General features: G+C 42.3%; 1 protein-coding gene across 1 annotated transcript in view; it reads right to left on the reverse strand.

The window, feature by feature from the left end:
- ATP6V1H (ATPase H+ transporting V1 subunit H) overlaps positions 1-18,118 on the reverse strand; it is a 167,206-nt gene that overhangs the window by 37,271 nt on the left and 111,817 nt on the right. Inside the window, exon 11 of the mRNA XM_082258604.1 lies at positions 12,396-12,521. Coding sequence (XP_082114730.1) covers positions 12,396-12,521 — 126 coding nt within the window. The remainder of the gene's footprint in view (positions 1-12,395; positions 12,522-18,118) is intronic.

Here is an 18,118-nt window from a genome sequence, read left to right on the forward strand (position 1 = left end):
TGGGCAGACTGATTGTATCCAAGCTGATCCATGAATCAACTTGGGAACAACCAGCATGTTGGATTTTTTTTATGTGGCTATAGCTAGCAATAATCACTGTATTCCCCCAGCAGGGATGGCACCCTCGCTGGGAGAAATGGCTCCAAGGGACAGATTCCCCCATCAACACTGATGTGTTTGATGGGGGAATGGAGTGATTCTATGGCCAGCTTTAGGCCTCATGCACACTGGACGTTTTTACAGCTGCTGTTTTTGGCTTCTGATGTTTTTTTTCTGCAGCCAGTAAACTCTCCAGCATGGTACTCTATGTGTCCATGCACACAAAGGCTTTTAGCAGCAGTTTTTGGCAGAGGCTTTTCTGGCTAGAAAAAGACCCCAGAACTAGTGGATGGTTTGGCAGTTATTACAATTATCAACAAAAAGTGTCAACTGAAGGACTAGTCTATTGATCAAATTACATATTAGGAAGCTTGCTGCTAGGTTAGCAGTGCTGAGTGAATTTTCTCCCCCTCATCCCCCGAATCAGGAGGAACTAAACCTAAAGCCTCGTACACACGATCAGATTATCAGACAATCTTTCGTCCGCTTTTTGTTGCCTGCTAGTCTCATGTCGAAAGTGAAGAGGTTACTTTCATACGAAAATTCCGGTATGACAGAATTCTACTTCAGAAGTGATGTCATGTGTTGAATTGTTTTGTATGTGTTCTTTCATTTTTGAGCATGCCTAGTCTTGCTCTTACAATTTTTTTTGGACAAAAACTGTACTAATTAAACGAAAATCAGATGTTGTGTTGACGTACGATAAAAATTGTATAGCCTGCACATCCAGTTATTGTCGTTCGAAAATTCATAATCAGCTGTCGAAAGCACTATACTAACCATCCGAAAATCGGCAGATCGTTCGTTGGACAAAATTTTACTTCCGATATTCGTATCGTGTGTACGGGCCTTAACGATTAGAAAACAGAGCGGGCAGCTCTCTTTATTGCAGAATAGAGATGCTACAGTATCCCACAAAAGTGAGCACACCCCTCACATTTTTTGAAATATTTTATGATCTCTTTTCACGTGACAACACTGAAGAAATGACACTTGGCTACAACGTAAAGTAGTCAGTGTACAGCTTGTATAACAGTGTAAAGTTGCTGTCCCCTCAAAATAACTCCACACACAGCCATTAATGTCCAAACCGCTGACGACAAATGTGAGTACACCCTTAAGTAGAAATGTCCAAATTGGGTCCAATTAACCATTTTCCCTCCCCAGTGTCATGTGACTCATTAGTGTTACAAGGTCTCAGGTGTGAATGGGGAGCAGGTGTGTTAAATTTGGTGTTATCGCTCTAAATCTCTCATACTGGTCACTGGAAGTTAAACATGGCACCTCATTGCAAATGACTCTGAGGATCTGAAAAAATAATTTTTGCTCTACATAAAGATGGCCTAGGCTATAAGAAGATTGCCAAGACCCGAAAACTGAGCTGCAGCACGGTAGCCAAGACCATACAGCGGTTTAACAGGACAAGTTCCATGGCCTGGGGCTGCATAAGTGCTGCCGGCACTGGGGAGCTACAGTTCATTGAGGGAACCATAAATGCCAACATGTACTGTGACATACTGAAGCAGAGCATGATCTCCTCCCTTCGGAGACTGGGCCGCAGGGCAGTATTCCAGCATGATAATGACTCCAAACACACCTCCAAGACAACCACTGCCTTGCTAAAGAAGCTGAGGGTAAAGGTGATGGACTGGCCAAGCATGTCTCCAGACCTAAACCCTATTGAGCATCTGTTGGGCATCCTCAAACGGAAGGTGGAGGAGCACAAGGTCTCTAACATCCACCAGCTCCGTGATGTCATCATGGCGGAGTTGAGAGGGGACTCCAGTGGCTAACTATGAAGCTCTGGTGAACTCCATGCCCAAGAGGGTTTAGGCAGTGCTGGAAAATAATGGTGGCCACACAAAATATTGACACTTTGGGCCCAATTTGGACATTTTAACTTAGGGGTGTACTCACCTTTGTTGCCAGCGGTTTATACATTAATTGCTGTGTGTGGAGATATTTTGAGGGGACAGCACATTTACACTGTTATACAAGCTTTACACTCACTACTTTACATTGTAGCAAAGTGTCATTTCTTCAGTGCGGTCACATAAAAAGGTATAATAAAATATTTACAAAAATGTGAGGGGCGTACTCACTTTTGTGGGATACTGTATGTCTCTTTTGCAATAATACACACTAACTTGCTTGCAGCTTTCTAATGAATGTATTGTACGCAGAGCCAGTGCTGTATCTTGTCCAGACCTAGGGCAGCAAAAAAGCTGCACCCCGCACGAAAAAAAAAACAGCCTTCTCCCGGCTCCCACATGAAAAGAGTACCCGCTGGCTTGCTCAACACTTTTAGTATAGGGCCAGTCGAATTGGGCTGGAGGGCAGGGTCCAGGAGGAAAATCAGCCTGGCACCCCCATAAAGCGGTCACACTGCTAATAGGCGTGGCACTGCAGCCTAATACTCTACCTACCCTCCTCCGCCCCCAGGTATGGCAGGCATCATGTCAATAATATAATTTAATTTCTTTAAACATCCTTGTCCTTGAGCGAGCAGATTGAATTGCATCATATACAATTAAGACTTTTAATTGAATATGATTGCAATTATATTTTGGACCTGCTCCTCTCATATGTGCTATCACAATATGTCACTTGATTAGTAAGATTACTCCAATCTTATAATATATTTGGACTTGTGTTTGCTGCCACTGATTATTTGTATATTGACTAAGGACTTCCTAGTCATTATACAAATAAGTGAAATAATCCTGTAATTACAATCAGTGGCGGTACAAGTCCAAATATCTTAAAATAAAGGAGTCATCTTACAAATCCAGTGACAGAAGGCTGTACTAAATGGAACTGATAAGGCTGCACTAATGGCCACTGATGAGGTGGCACTGATAAGCTGCACTAATGGGGCTGCACTTATAAGGGAGCACTGATATGCTGCACTAATGGGCACTGATATGCTGCACTGATGGACACTAACATGCTGCTCTGATGGGCACAAGGTGGCACTGATAAGATTCACTGATGGGGCAACACTGATATGCTGCCCTGATGGGCACTGATATGTTGAACTGATGGGCACTAATAGGCTTCACTGATGGCCACTGATGAGGCGGCACTGATGGTCACTGATAAGGTGGCACTGGTGAGGCTACACTGATCGGCATTGATAGACTGTGCTTGTGGTCTGTGGATTGCAGATGACAGGGCGGGCCATAAACAGGAAGGGGTGTGGCCTTTACAAGAAGAGGTGGGTCATATTCAAATTAGGGGGTACACACGTTTAGTCAGGCCTAGGGCAGCCCAAAACCAAAATTCACCACTGCACAGAGCTGCGCATGCATAGCTCAGCGTGCATCCTGGCACACTCAGTCTGTGCCAGAATAAATTACTCCAGTTTGCATGGACGGGACGCCGTCTTTCCTGACTAGCCAGTCCACAGTTCTAAAACCTGGCATTCGGGGAGAAGAAGATAGCAGCTGGTGAGGGATCGAAATGCTGCATCGCTGGAAGGTGGGGTGAGTATACCAAGGGATTTAGTTCCACTTTAATATACATACATGGAAATGTAAGCAAGCATTTTGACATTTTAACATACACATACTGTATACTCTTAAGCATAAGCACAAGTGAAGTGTATTTGGCAACACTTCAACAGAAGAAAATAAAATCCGAGTTTTGATTTGTTAGAATACCTCATTCTCCACATCCCTAGGCTGTACGGACAGGAGTCCTTCATTATGTAAGAAAACACTATCATCATTTTCTATACAAAGAAAAGTGTTCTCTGTTCTAAAGAGTATTATCTGAAAGAAGCACATCTGGAAAGAAATCATAATTTGAAGCCATTAACTCTGAATGTTAAAATGAAAATATGAAAAAGACTAATATGACAGGAATATTTTTCAATCACTTGAAACATCTATTGATATTTCTACAAAGAAAAAATCAAAGCCAATTTAAAGCCTGCATTAGAGAGAATGGTTTCCAGACACTAAATTCTGTGAGAATCGCCAGACAATTTTCTTTTCAGAAGTATAATTGAAAACAATGGTGGGCTGATCCACTTCATAGAACAAGCAGAGAGGCAATAGGTAGACATGGGAATCGTCTGATCTTCTTTTGTCAATTACAGCTATTCTTCTAGCCACACTAGCTCAATGTACTAGCCGCTTTGACAACAATAAAAATCAGGATTACGTCACCTTAAAGTGGTTTTTAAAAGGCAGGTGGTTTTTTTTTTCACATTTAATGCAATTAGGAAAAATACCTCCTGCATACAGCTCTGCCCCAGCACCCCCCCCCCCTTCTAATATACTTACCTGAGCCCGATCTCAATCCAGCCATGTACATTACAGCAGCAGCCACTGCGGCTCACTGGACTGAGAGGTAGCAGCAGGGGTGAGAGAGGTGGGACTCAGCCACACGCTGTGTGTCAATGGACACACAGCTGGCTCGGGAACAAGCTTTAACAAGTGTCCCCATAGCAAGTGGCTTGCTACTGGGGCACTCAGCAGGGGGGCGGGGCCAGGAGTGCCAGCGGGGACCCGAGAAAAGCAGGATCAGGGCTGCCCTAAGCAGAATCATTGCATAGAGCAGGTAAGTATGACAAGTTTATTATTTTTAAAAAATAAATACGGTGCCTTCAGTATTTTTTTTAAAAGCTACTGCTACTTTCATAGAAAGTATTGCCCCCTTCAACTAAACTAACTGCCACTTTTCTCACCTCAGACATATATGTACCAGAATAGGACAACCGTGGCCTGCAGGAATCTTCAGTTGTACCAGCAGAAATCTTCTCTCTCAAGTTCATGCGAGCACAGCTGAATGCCTCTGCAGTAAAAACTGGGATAACACTTACTTTATATATGTTGTATTTCTGCATACAACACACACACACACACACACACACACACGTGTAGATTTATTATTTATTTATATTTATTGTGTTCCTACATACAACATGACTTAAAAAATATTTTAAAAATGCTGTTTTAAAAAATAAATAAATAAGTAAGTTGAATAATCCAACTTAGTGCTCCTACTCAATGAAATATTGATGGGGCCGGGGAAGTATGTTTTCCATAATTAACCCTTCCTGTACTGTGCTGGCAGATCTTTGTTATCAGTTGTAATCATATGACACCCTCTGTCTTACTAAAGATATCAAGGCAAAGGTTCTGTACTGTATTGTTCATGCACTTTTAGTTCAATCTGTCCCTGAAGTTTCCCTAAAAGAGCACAAAAGTGAAGCCACTCACCTTCTTACAGCCCAAAGTAAATTTACTGTTATCCGACACAGGAATAATTGTCATTCTACTATTATGCATTTCACTCCATTATGAGCTTAGTCATAAAGTGAGAATTGCAGGATAGGAGGACACTTACTACAAATTAATTACATACATGTGTGTCTCATGAAGGACTATTGCCATGGGGAACCAAAACTTTAGTTAAGTAGTCCGATACAATGAAACCCTACTGCATGACCTTATTCAAAAAATGATATGTGATAAATGCAACAAAATGTGCAACACTGTAATCATTCTGCAGACACACGCAGACTGTTTCTTCACCTAATGTCAAATGTGTATATCCTATAATCCAACCAGCCTTTTCATACTACTGTTAATTTAGTTACATCCTGCTGGTTGTATATAATAGCACAATTCATTATCATGGCAAACCAAACTAAACCTATTCAAGTATTCTCCCCATCTCCTCTCCCTCCTGGCTAAAACCATTGTAATTTATTGGCAAAATGTAAGCATATAACATTTAGAAAAATTATATATGCAAAATCATACAAACAAAACCTTAACCCAAAATATCTAGAAACCACTATCACAACATTTATCAGTTTTTACAGCTTGAATACCTTGTATATATAAAAGGGTAATGGATAAGGATGGGTGTTGGCACTGCTAGTATTTAAATATGTGTAAAGATAAACCTTGATATTAGATCTAAGTGCAATAGTAATTATTTGTGTAGGTGTACAAATATTTTTGGATATACAGAAAGTGCTAGTGCAATAAATACTTTAAAAAAAAAAAAACAAATAATTCACTATTTTCTATATCAGTGCTAAATTACAAAAGTGACTGGGTGTGATGTGCTTTGAAAATATTGTACAAGATCGCGTATCAGTGAATGCTACACAGGAAGATACAAAAAGCACAAAAAAACACAAACTCCCTAAGTGTGGGGTGTCCTCTTCCGTAAAGTGTATGTGATTTTCAAAACAATATATAGTCCATACAATGGTGCTCAGTGGCATAAAGTTCATCAGAAATGCTTCAAAACAAGCGTGATTGCAAACAATTCCAGAGAGAACATTCCCATGGTGTGACAGCTCCCCATGATCTCACTCCTGACCCCCTATGGGGTTACACTCACCAGATTTCAGGCCCATTTGCAGGGATAGACAGCCTTATGTGTGTGTGTGTCTTTCAGGAATGAGTCATTTTCCTTCGCCTTCAGTTAGTGATAGTAGGAGATGGAAGCAGATAGTGAGCCCCTCAAAGCATCGGCGAACCCAGACTCACTATCTCCTTAGTTTCCATGTTTTTTCCAAGCCATCTCCTCTTATAGGTTTATAAATATGTTCTATAATTATTTAACAAAGCGTTTTTCTATTTTCATCCATCACTTAATCTTCTCCTTGTACTTCCCACATATTGCATTCCACAACTTAAACAGATAATTTACATTTATTTGTGTTTTACAAATTACCAAGTGTTTAATTTTAGGTTTCTTACTATGGATGTGGATACAACTTCATGTTGATGTACATACACACGCACACACTTAAATTGTTTGGCTGGCTAACCAATTGCCTTTCATTCTTCTTGGGTTTCTTAGACTGGGTGATAGTACTTGGTCTAAGTTAGGTGCCCTAGACTAGAGGACACAAAACTAACCTCTCCTTTCAGTATTTGTCTATACAGAGAATCACTCAACATAATATAAATAAAATTGGATAGTAATCGGTTTCACTTTCTCAAACTCCAAACAATATCTAGTAAAGAATATTAAAAGGCTATACGAGTTTCCTTTCTCAACGATTTTCCCATAAATTCCGTTCTACCCTTCTTTCTTACATCCCACTATGGTGAAAAATTGGATTTTTGACTCACCTTAAAATCCATTTCTCTGTTTATTGACAGACAAAGCTTCGGATCTTCCTAATCATTGGGTTATACTGCCCCCTACTGGCGTAGGACACTGTCCTACGCCAGTAGGGGGCAGTATAACCCAATGGTCAATAAGATCAGGAGCTGTGTCGGTCAATGAACGAAAGAGAAAGATGGTTTTCTTATTAGAGCCACTGTCTCTAAACTGATTACTGAGATGTCCGATTCAATGTCAAATCTAATAATAATAATCTAATAATCTAATGGATCTAATATATTGCCCTGCACCTTCACAAGGTCTGAACTGTTCACACCATACTATTCAGGTGGTTCAGGTGAGTGGAAACTAGGAGCTCCTCCAATGAGCCTTGCCAGATGAAAAAATGTCAGCAATATACCTCAACTATAAAAGAACATGGCAGGGGTAAGCTGGATGTGTGTAAACAGGTTTTTGCAAAATCACCCATGAAGAGGTTCGCGTAGCTAAGAGCTATGTTATAACCTACTGCCATCCCCTGGAGCGGTAAATAAACTGCCCACAACTGACAAGCCGGGAAGTAATAGTATGCCCTGAGATTCCTCAGGGCATTACATAATCTGTTAGTGATTTACCTGACTCTGAATCTGATAAGATCTCAATGGCTTTAGGCTCAAAGGCCGCTAAAGACAAAAGGCATATTCTGCAGAAGGTGGCATAGAAGCATGCTTATGGCCTCTGTGGTCAGAGTCAACAATTAAAGTTGCAATCTGGCCCATAAAATCTAAATGACTATGGAAATACTCTCCCGGGATAGCCTCAAGGAGGGGACCACATGCCAGAGAAAAGGAAGACCTAGAGGATGGTATATACTCAAGCAGAGGACAAAATACCAGGCTGTCCGTGTCAGCATTGGAACTGTTAGGATACAGAGAACCAGGGCAGAAGGACTGTTCCCTAATCCTACATGCTGCACTGCAAGCCAGAGGGCAATGTAACTCAGGGTACAAGGCCAATCCTTGAATACTTATGAACTGGCTGCTGTAACAGGAGATGAGTTCAAGCAGCTGAAGCTGACCAGGTCACTGTAAGTGGGCAGCAGAGATGAACTGAGGATAGATCTGTGTGTCACTTGCAGCTAGAAGCAGCAGGAAGGTGCTACCTCTTCGCTGAATAGTGGGAAAAGAAAGCGTGAAGCATATAAGTGCGACATACCAACCAGGAGATGTCAGCACTCATCGTTCCACAATATTGTTCCCTTTTGAGGCGAATAGATGGGAATAAGGATTAGCAAATGGAGCTCAAAAGTCCCAAGAATGAAGAAATTCCAAAGGTCACTCACTACTTCCATACAAAGCAGTGGCGGCTGGTGCTCAAAATTTTTTTTGGGGGGGGGGGGGGGCGCAAACAGAAGAATGTAATAGGCATTGCTTTGTGGCAAAAAACGCTGTAAAAAATTGCGTGACTTTGAGGTCGCAAAAGTGTGAAAGGGGCCTTCAGTAATTAAGGTATAGTGTGCCCCCTTTCAATGCAGAGAGACCAGCGAGCCCCCTTTCAATGCAGAGAGACCAGCGTGCCCCCTTTCAATGCACAGTGACCAGTGTACATGCCCCCTTCAACGCAGTGATAAGCGTACATGCCCCGTTCAATGCAGTGACCAGTGTACATGCCCCCTTCAATGCAGTGACCAGCGTACATGCCCCCAATGCAGTGACCAGCGTACATGCCCCCAATGCAGTGACCAGCGTGCGTGCCCCCACTGCAGTGACCAGCGTGCGTGCCCCCACTGCAGTGACCAGCGTGCGTGCCCCCACTGCAGTGACCAGCGTGCGTGCCCCCAATGCAGTGACCAGCGTGCGTGCCCCCAATGTAGTGACCAGTATACATGCCCCCAATGCAGTGACCAGTATACATGTCCCCAATGTAGAGATCAGCGTGCGCGCCTCCAATGCAGTGACCAGCGTACATGTCCCAAATGCAGTGACCAGCGTACATGCCCCAAATGCAGTGACCAGCGTACATGCCCCCAATGCAGTGACCAGCGTACATGCCCCCAATGCAGTGACCAGCGTACATGCCCCCAATGCAGTGACCAGCGTACATGCCCCCAATGCAGTGACCAGCGTACATGCCCCCAATGCAGTGACCAGCGTACATGCCCCCAATGCAGTGACCAGTATACATGTCCCCAATGCAGTGACCAGTATACATGTCCCCAATGCAGAGATCAGCGTACGTGCCTCCAATGCAGTGACCAGTATACATGTCACCAATGCAGAGATCAGCGTGCGTGCCTCCAATGTAGTGACCAGCATACATGCCCCCAATGCAGTGACCAGTATACATGCCCCCAATGCAGTGACCAGCGTGCTTGCCCCCTTACTTACCTGGAGCAGCAGCGGCGGCGATCGGCTCCTCCTCAGTCCCCCGAACGGCTTTTTCTGCTCGGTCCCGGCGAGTCTCCTCCAGTCCTTCCGGTCCCGCCTCCTCCTCGGCCAATGGCATGGGGTTTGCCTTGCGGCCAATCAGTAAGCACGTATCGGACGCGCTTCCTGAATGGCCAGGAGGAGGATCGGTGTGACAATAGCGAATGAAAATTTGCTATTGTCACACAATGGGTGGGCTTGGGACACACTGCTCTGCCCCCCGAGTCCACCCTTTGCATCGCCCTCAGAGCCTCTGGCTCTAATCAGGTGATGAAAAAAAAAGAAAATCCCCATTGAACTCCATGCGTCCGGCGCCCCTGCATGCAGATTAGGGGGCCGGACGCATGGATGGGGGGTGGGCGCCCCTAACGAGCCGGCCGCCACTAATACAAAGTAAGTATTAAGAGACAGGGTCCCACCTGTAATTGTGCCATGACTCTGGACCCAGAAAGCACTCTACACAGCTAATTACACTGAGGTCTGGAGAGCTTTAAATGCAGAACCCAGTGCCGAAAGGTCACATTCCAGGCTAGTTCTGCACTTGTTCAACAAAGACTGAGTGTGGCCCCCAAAGCTAGTGCCGATCCAGGTGGCTGTGTATATAGACCAGCTCAATAGCTTGTCAAGGCAATTGCTAGCAAAAAAAAAAATTCTCTACAAAGCAGAGAAAAGGTGGTGTCGAGTGTCGACCCTCCTAGAACACTAGCAAAAAAAAAAACAGAGCCATGCTGGGGATAGGAGGGATTATACCAGGCTGCTCACTATTTTTTTGTATTTGCTAGTGTCCGAAAATCTGTAGTTGGTGGCAGTATAACTACACTGTAATTGAATTCCTGGGTCCCTCAAAGAATGCTGAAGAATAACCCTTTGAAGGGTAACCACAGCAGTTATCTTAGGTCCTTCTTTATTTCCTGTCCCTGCTCCTCCTGATCTGCTCTGTCATTGAGCCACCCAACTATTTGCTTTCCCTGTTTTTAGTCACATGTGGCCATGATCTTTAGGACTGGTGCCACAAAATGTGTTTTAGAGTGTCATATAGCCAAAGGAATAGCAGATTGCACTGCTAAAGTCTGCAGCACTCACTGGCCAGCAGGGAAAGGAATGCACATTTAACCTCCCTGGCGGTATGATTATTTCAGATTTTAGGTGCTGAAAGCGGTACCATTATTTTGCACGGAAATCTGTTCTGTACATTTTAAAACTCACCTTGCCCTGCGATCCTCTGCCGTCCTCCCCCACCGTCCTCCGGCTGTGTGCTCGGCCGATGCCCGCATTTGTCTTCCCTGTGAGCGTTGCGATGCAGGGGGGTGGAACCGGCAGCAATTTCAAAAATGTAAATACACTAAATGACATGATATAAAGTTGTGATCCTAACGGATTACACTGTATCATGCCATTTCACCACAGGATTTCACAGCTTTGTATCATGTCATTTGTGTATTTACACTTTTGAATTTGTCGCCAGTTCCTCCCCCCTGCGTCTCAACGCTTGAAGGAAAGCGAACCGGAAGGCAAGTGCCGGCATTCGGCCATGCACAGATCGGGGAGAGAGTGTGAGGATGCCGGGGAGGATGGCGGGGGATCGCAGGGAAGGCGAGTACATTCTGGGGTAATCCCGAGTGTGGCTCGGGGTTTCCGCTTTTGGTACTGAAAATTAAAGCAGAGCCACACTCGGGAATACCGCCAAGGAGGTTAAAGGGATGCCAGGGATGCGTTCTTTCATATAATGCAAGAGTTCTTGAAAAATGATCTGAGGCAGGGTGTTGCAATGTGTAGCCTTCCTTCCCTTCCCACCAAGCTTAATTGTACTTGGAGCAAAGACCAGCAGAAAGACCCGGTGATCGTGTCACTGTGTCTCAAATGAGGTATTTCTTGAAAACAAAAATTACTCGGTTGAAACATTTTGATTGTAAGTTGATCAGGAGTGAGTGAGGAACAAGGAAAAGCAGCACACTGATATTCCCAGTAAATGGCTGTGCAGGGGGGCGTATCAGGACAGGTCTGATCATTGGAGGAGAGCAGGCTAAGTTCCCAGCAGAGCTAGAAAACTGACCATGCTGTGCTCTCCTGCCTAGTGTGGTCAAAATTTTAATAGGAAAGCAGAGGGACTGGCAGGAACACCAGGTGCTTCTCACAATGGAATCAATACAAAGAAAATAGGATACTTTTTCATACAAGTACATGGTACAGCAAGCACATATCAGGAATAGGATTTGTTGGGTTCAAATATTTAAAGTGTTACTAAACCCACAAAAGTAAAATCAGTCTGTATATACAGTAACTCATGCTTATTATACTAACTGTGGAACCAAAGGGGTTAATATCCTGCATTGTGTAAAATCCCTAATCCATCTCCTAATAGAACAAAGGCCTTTGGAGTCACTTTGCGCATTCTCAGTTTGGTGTGTATTGCTAGAGAGTTTTTTTTACAGAGGGTCAGGGGTCCTGCAGGCTCAAAGGACAGTCAGAGGATAATGAAAACTCCTCCAACAAGCTTTAACAAGACACGGATAGAAGTCACAAGACTGCTATATACTGCTGATGAGAAAAGGTATTTAGCAGTTTATATTTACTAAAATATTTGCATTTCCGTATTCAGAGTACTGTGGGAGACCAAATATAGTGAATGCAGGGTCCTGGGTTTAGAAACACTTTAAAGCATACTGTGGATACCAACTCGCTTGTTTAACATAGGCATCCCTGATAAAATATCTTAAATCCAATGTTCATCTTGAGTCAAATGTTTATTTTATGTTTCTATAATACAGTATCGGTTATATTGATGCTTACTTTAAGAGTTCGTAGTTCTTCTCATTTAATCTTGCAGCATTCTCTCTCCAGAATTTCTCCGATTTATGCACTGGGCTCCATTCCAGCCTTCCTGACTTCAGCTCAGAACTGTACTCATCAAATGAGCTGCATGGGAGGAAAAGGAAGCCATTAAACTTTAACTGCTGCAGTTCAGAAGGTTTATAGATACAAAGAAATATACTGCAAGGGTGGCAATGTACTACACATCCAAAACTTGTAGATCAATCAATATATTTTGTTTTAGTTTTCAATCTTATTTTATTAGAAAATACAAGTAAACACAAGAAAAAAGGGAAGACAAAAATTCTCTCCAGAACCATCTTACTTAATACCACGTAACATGATACCAAGTATTTCATGTTAATGTTAAAAATGTAGATATCAAACATTTAATATCTATCAAACATTATAGCTTTACAGAGTACTTTATCTTACAAAACCTAAATATATTGTAGTAAGACCAACTCATATCATAATTATAATCCCATAACTAAATGCTCCTCTGAGTATATCACTTAATCCTGATGTACAAATACGTCAAAATGTCTTAGTTGGCTTAATGACATGATGTAAAAAACATTCTCAACAGAACAGGGGAAAAAAATAAAAAAATAATTTATATTATATATATATATATATCTATATATATATATATATATATATATAGATATATATATATAAAAATAAGAACAAAAAAAAAAAAAACAACACAAAAAAGTGTTTGCACAGAAATGCACAGAAAGTACGCACTCCGCTATGATGATAGATCAGTGACCCATTTAACAAACTCGGCCGAAACTCAGCCCACAAGGACCAAGTATTCGCAAAACGTTCCAAATCATCAAGTTCTTGCACAAGTAAAAGTTCCAAGGCTTTAATTTTATCCACCTCTGTCGCCCACTCCAACAGAGAGGGCACTTCTGATTATCTCCAGTATCTAGGGATCACATTTCTCATAGCAGCCAAAAAATGGCGTAGGATATCTAATTTAACAAACCTGAGAGGTCCCGGTATCAAGGATAACAGAGTTATCTCAGGGGAAGGAGTCATTGTGGTCTCTGTCAACCTGCAGTACAAAACAAAAACATTTTCCCATAACTTCAGGATTTGGGGGCAGTGCCACCATATATGTAGCATTGTGCCCATATCTGAGGAACATCTCCAACATACCTCGGACGCTGTAGAATTTATATATTTGATAGTAGCCGGGTATTCTATAAAGTCTTGTTAGTAGTTTAAACCCCTTTTCTTGAATCCTAAGATCCACAGAAAATCCATGGGTTAGAACAAAGCACTTATGCCAGTCCAAAGGGGATAAAGCATGACCGAGTTCCCGTTCCCACACTCTAGTGTAGGAAGGGAATTCTGGGCTAAAGGCCTTAATCAGTAATCCGTATAAAGAAGAGAGTACATGCTTAGGAGAGTCTGTATGAAGAAGCATACCCTCAAGTTCCGATGGTTCCCCTCGGACATCTGCCAGGGAACAAAAAGTACGTAGGTATGAAAGAACTTGTTGTCTCCACATCCATGCCGTCATCTTTTGGGAACATTTTTGAGTTGAAGGGTCATTCAATAATAATGTAGGATCTGCTTGTAATAATTATTGGGCCACACGACGATGATCCGTCTTATTCCATGGGCCAAATCGTGTACTCTTAACAGCCGCCGGAAATTCTGGGGTCCCAAAGAATGGTGACATTGGTCCCCGAATCTTAGAGATTGAACTAGATTCCACCACATTGTCCCAAATCCGTAAGGTTTGACGTGTCATTCCAGCAAATAGAGATAAATCTCCTCGGTGAGTTGCTGGCACCCAGGGCATGGCTCGGAAGTCATAGGGGTTGATATATTGCTCCAATTGAACCCATAGCTTAGATGATAAGCCATGGAACCGATCTACTATTCGTGTCAACACTGCCGCTTTGTAATAAAGAGAAGGGTCAGATGCTCCAGCACCCCCCTTATCTTTTGGAAGGGACTAGGTCTCATATCATAATCTAGGTCGGCTTGAGTTCCATATAAACCGAGAAAACAATCAACAAAGTTTAATTAAATATACAGATGGAATAGAAATGGGGATCGTCCGAAACAGGTATAAAAAGCGTGGAAGAACATCCATCTTCAAAACGTTTATCCTTCCAAACCAGGAAAGTCTTTTATTAGAGTAGGACAACAGATCTGTTTGAGTTTTACAAAATAAGGGTTCAAAATTTACTGCAAAAAGCTCAGATGCCTTAGTGGGGAGGATAATCCCTAGATAACGAACCAAAGTAGAATTTGGCTTAAATGGGAAGGAAGACGAAAGCTGCTGTGGGGTAGGGTACTTATAGATAGAGACACATTTAGAATTTCAGATTTGATCAAATTAACTTTAAAGTTACTCATTCTCCCAAACTCCTGTATAATTGCAGGTAGTGAATTATGGGGGCGAGTAACAAACAACAATAGGTCATCCGCATAGAGAGCCAATTTTGAATAAATAGGACCAGTTGTAACCCCACATATAGAGGGGTTATTCCGTAGAGCTACTGCTAGGTGCTCCATTGTCAGTACATACAAAGAGAGAGAGGGGGCACGCCTGCCGTGTCCCATTACGAATCCTAAATGAGGTAGATAATGAACAATTAATTTGCATTCTTGCAGAATTCTTTATATTTTGCAATTCAACACATCTGGTGCTGTAAAGATATAGATGCAGTATTTCTTATCCCTTAACTACATCACGAAACAGTGTATGAATGCAACATAATGCAGTTCTGCCATTGTGATTAAACACTCACTTGTATTTGGATAACTGTGGTAGTTCAAACTCTTGCAGGGGATAATATGCACACCTCCAACAGCGATACAACAAAAATTGTAGCCAGGCTACATTTACAGTGCTTTTAAAAAGTTTTCAAACCCCTTGAAATTTTCCACATTTTGTCATGTTACAACAAAAAACGTAAATGTATTTTATTGGGTTTTTATGTGATAGACCAACACAAAGTGGCACATAATTGTGAAGTGGAAAGAAAATGATAAATGGTTTTCAAAATTTTTTACATTTGTATTGAGCCCCCTTTACTCAGAAACCGCTAACAAAAATCTCCCGGAACCAATTGCCTTTAGAAGTCACCAAATTAGTAAAAAGAGTCCATCTGTGTGTAATTTATTCTCAGTATAAATTCAGCTGTTCTTTAAAACACTCAGAGATTTGTTAGAGAAGCTTAATGAAGAAACAGCATCGTGAAGGCCAAGCAACACACCAGACAGGTCAGGGATAAGTTGTGGAGAAGTTTAGGGTTAGGTTATAAAAATATCCCAAGCTTTGAACATCTCACAGAGCACTGTTCAATCCATCACTCAAAAATGGAAAGAGTATGGCACAACTGCTAACCTACCAAGACATGAACGTCCACCTAAACTGACAGGCAGGGCATGGAGATCATTAATCAGAGAAGCAGCCAAGAGGCCCATTGTAACTCTGGAGGAGTTGCAGAGATCCACAGCTCAGGTGGGAGAATCTGGCCACAGGACAACTATTGGCCTTTTACTCCACAAATCTTGCCTTTATGGAAGAGTGGCAAGAAGAAAGCCATAAGAAGACCCATTTGAGGTTGTGGGGAACACTGCAAACTTGTGGAAGAAGGTGCTCTGGTGAGATAAGACCAAAGTTGAACGTTTTGGCCTAAAAGCACAACACTGTGTGGCGGAAAACTAACACTGCACATCACCCTGAACACACTATGAGACATGGTGGTGGCAGCACCATGTAGTAGGGATGCTTTTCTTCAGCAGGGACAGGGAAGCTGGTCACAGTTGATGGAAAGATGACTGGAGCCAAATACAGGGGAATCTTAGAAGATAACCGGTTACTGCAAAGACTGGGGTGGAGGCTCACCTTCCAGCAGGACAACAATCCTAAAGATACAGCCAGAACTACAATGGAATGGTTTACATCAAATATTCATGTGTTAGAATGGCCCAGTCAAAGTCCAGACCTAAATCCAATTGAGAATCTGTGGCAAGACTTAAAAATGACTGTTCACAGACGCTCTTCAACCAATCTGACAGAGCTTGAGCTATTTTGCATAAAAGAAAGGTTAAAAATTTCCCTCTCTAGATGTGCAAAGCTGGTAGAGACATCCCCAAAAAGACTTGCAGCTGTAATTGCAGTAAAAGGTGGTTCTACAAAGTATTGACTTGGGGGGCTGACTACAAATACATGCCACACTTTTTAGATATTTTTTTTTTTTTTAAATACATTTTTATTGAAAATTTTTAGACAAACAGAAATTGTCACATATCAACAAACAACAGTGTGACAAAAAAAAAGAAAGCACATAGCAATAGTGCAAACATACAGAAAATTCTCTATAGGAGGAAATATCCGTGTAAAATGAAGTAAGCCACAAGTTAGGTTATAGCCACTTAGACGGGAGGAATATGGGGACCCCACCACTCCCCCAGGCACCCCATCTGGGAGCAAACTGTGCAAGAGAGGGCGGCGGACCCCACTGTGGGAAATGATTATCATTTTTAGATATTTTTTAAAAAATGTAAAAACCATTTATAATTTTCCTTCCACTTCACCATTATGTGCCACTTTGTGTTGGTCTATCACAACAAATTCAAATAAAATACATTTACGTTTTTGGTTGTAACATGACAAAATGTGGAAAATGTCAAGGGGTATGAATACTTTTTCAAGGCACTGTGAGGTTAATTAATCAAGAGGTCTTATTTTCAACCAATCTGAACAAGTATTTGGCAGTTTGAAACATATAGGGCTTGTTTGAATTATACTATATTATTAAAAGTATTAGGACGCCTGCCTTTACACACACACACACACACATGAACTTTAATATCATCCAGTCCTAGTCAGTAGGGTTCAATATTGAGTTGGCCCACCCTTTGCAGCTATAACAGCTTCAACTCTTCTGGGAAGGCTGTCCACAAGGTTTAGTAGTGTGTCTATGGGAATGTTTGACTATTCTTCCAGAAGTGCATTTGTAATGTCAGGCATGGATGTTGGCTGAGAAGGCCTTTCTCGCAGTCTCTACTCCAATTCATCCCAAAGGTGTTCTATAGGGTTGTGGTCAGGACTCTGTGCAGGCCAGTCAAGTTTCTCCACCCCAAACTCACTCATCCATGTCTTTATGGACCTTGTTTGTGCACTGGCAAACTGTTCCAACAAAGTTGGGAGCATGAAATTGTCCAAAATGTCTTGGTATACTGACGCATTAAGAGCCCTTTTACACTCAAGCGCCTTTCAAGCGCTTTGGCGGTAAAAAAAAAAAGAACCCGAATAGGTAATGAAAACCTATTCCCATTAAAAACAATAAATGCTTTCACACTGGGGCGATGCACAGACGGGGCGGTGCACAGACGGGGCGGTGAAAAAAATCCTGCAAGCAGCATCTTTGGAGCATGTTTGTTGCGCTAAAAAAAGCGCCTCAAAAACGCCCCACTCCATTGAAATGAATAAACAATGTCTCAAAAGCTCCTGAAAAGCGCTTTAAAAGCACCTCAAAATGGTTCTTAAAACAGTTTTTGAGTCACGTGTCCTTAAAAAAAAGCACACAGCTAATGCATCAAAAGCGCCGCAAAAGTGCTCAGTGTTTTATTGGCAGTTTTCAAGTGCCTCAGTGTGAAACAGCTCTAAGAGTTCCCATCATTGGAACTAAGGGCCAGGCCCAACTCCTGGAAAACATCCC

The sequence above is a fragment of the Pelophylax lessonae genome (genome assembly GCF_965119305.1).
Source record: "Pelophylax lessonae genome assembly, chromosome: 5".
In the NCBI taxonomy this organism is placed as follows: domain Eukaryota; kingdom Metazoa; phylum Chordata; class Amphibia; order Anura; family Ranidae; genus Pelophylax; species Pelophylax lessonae.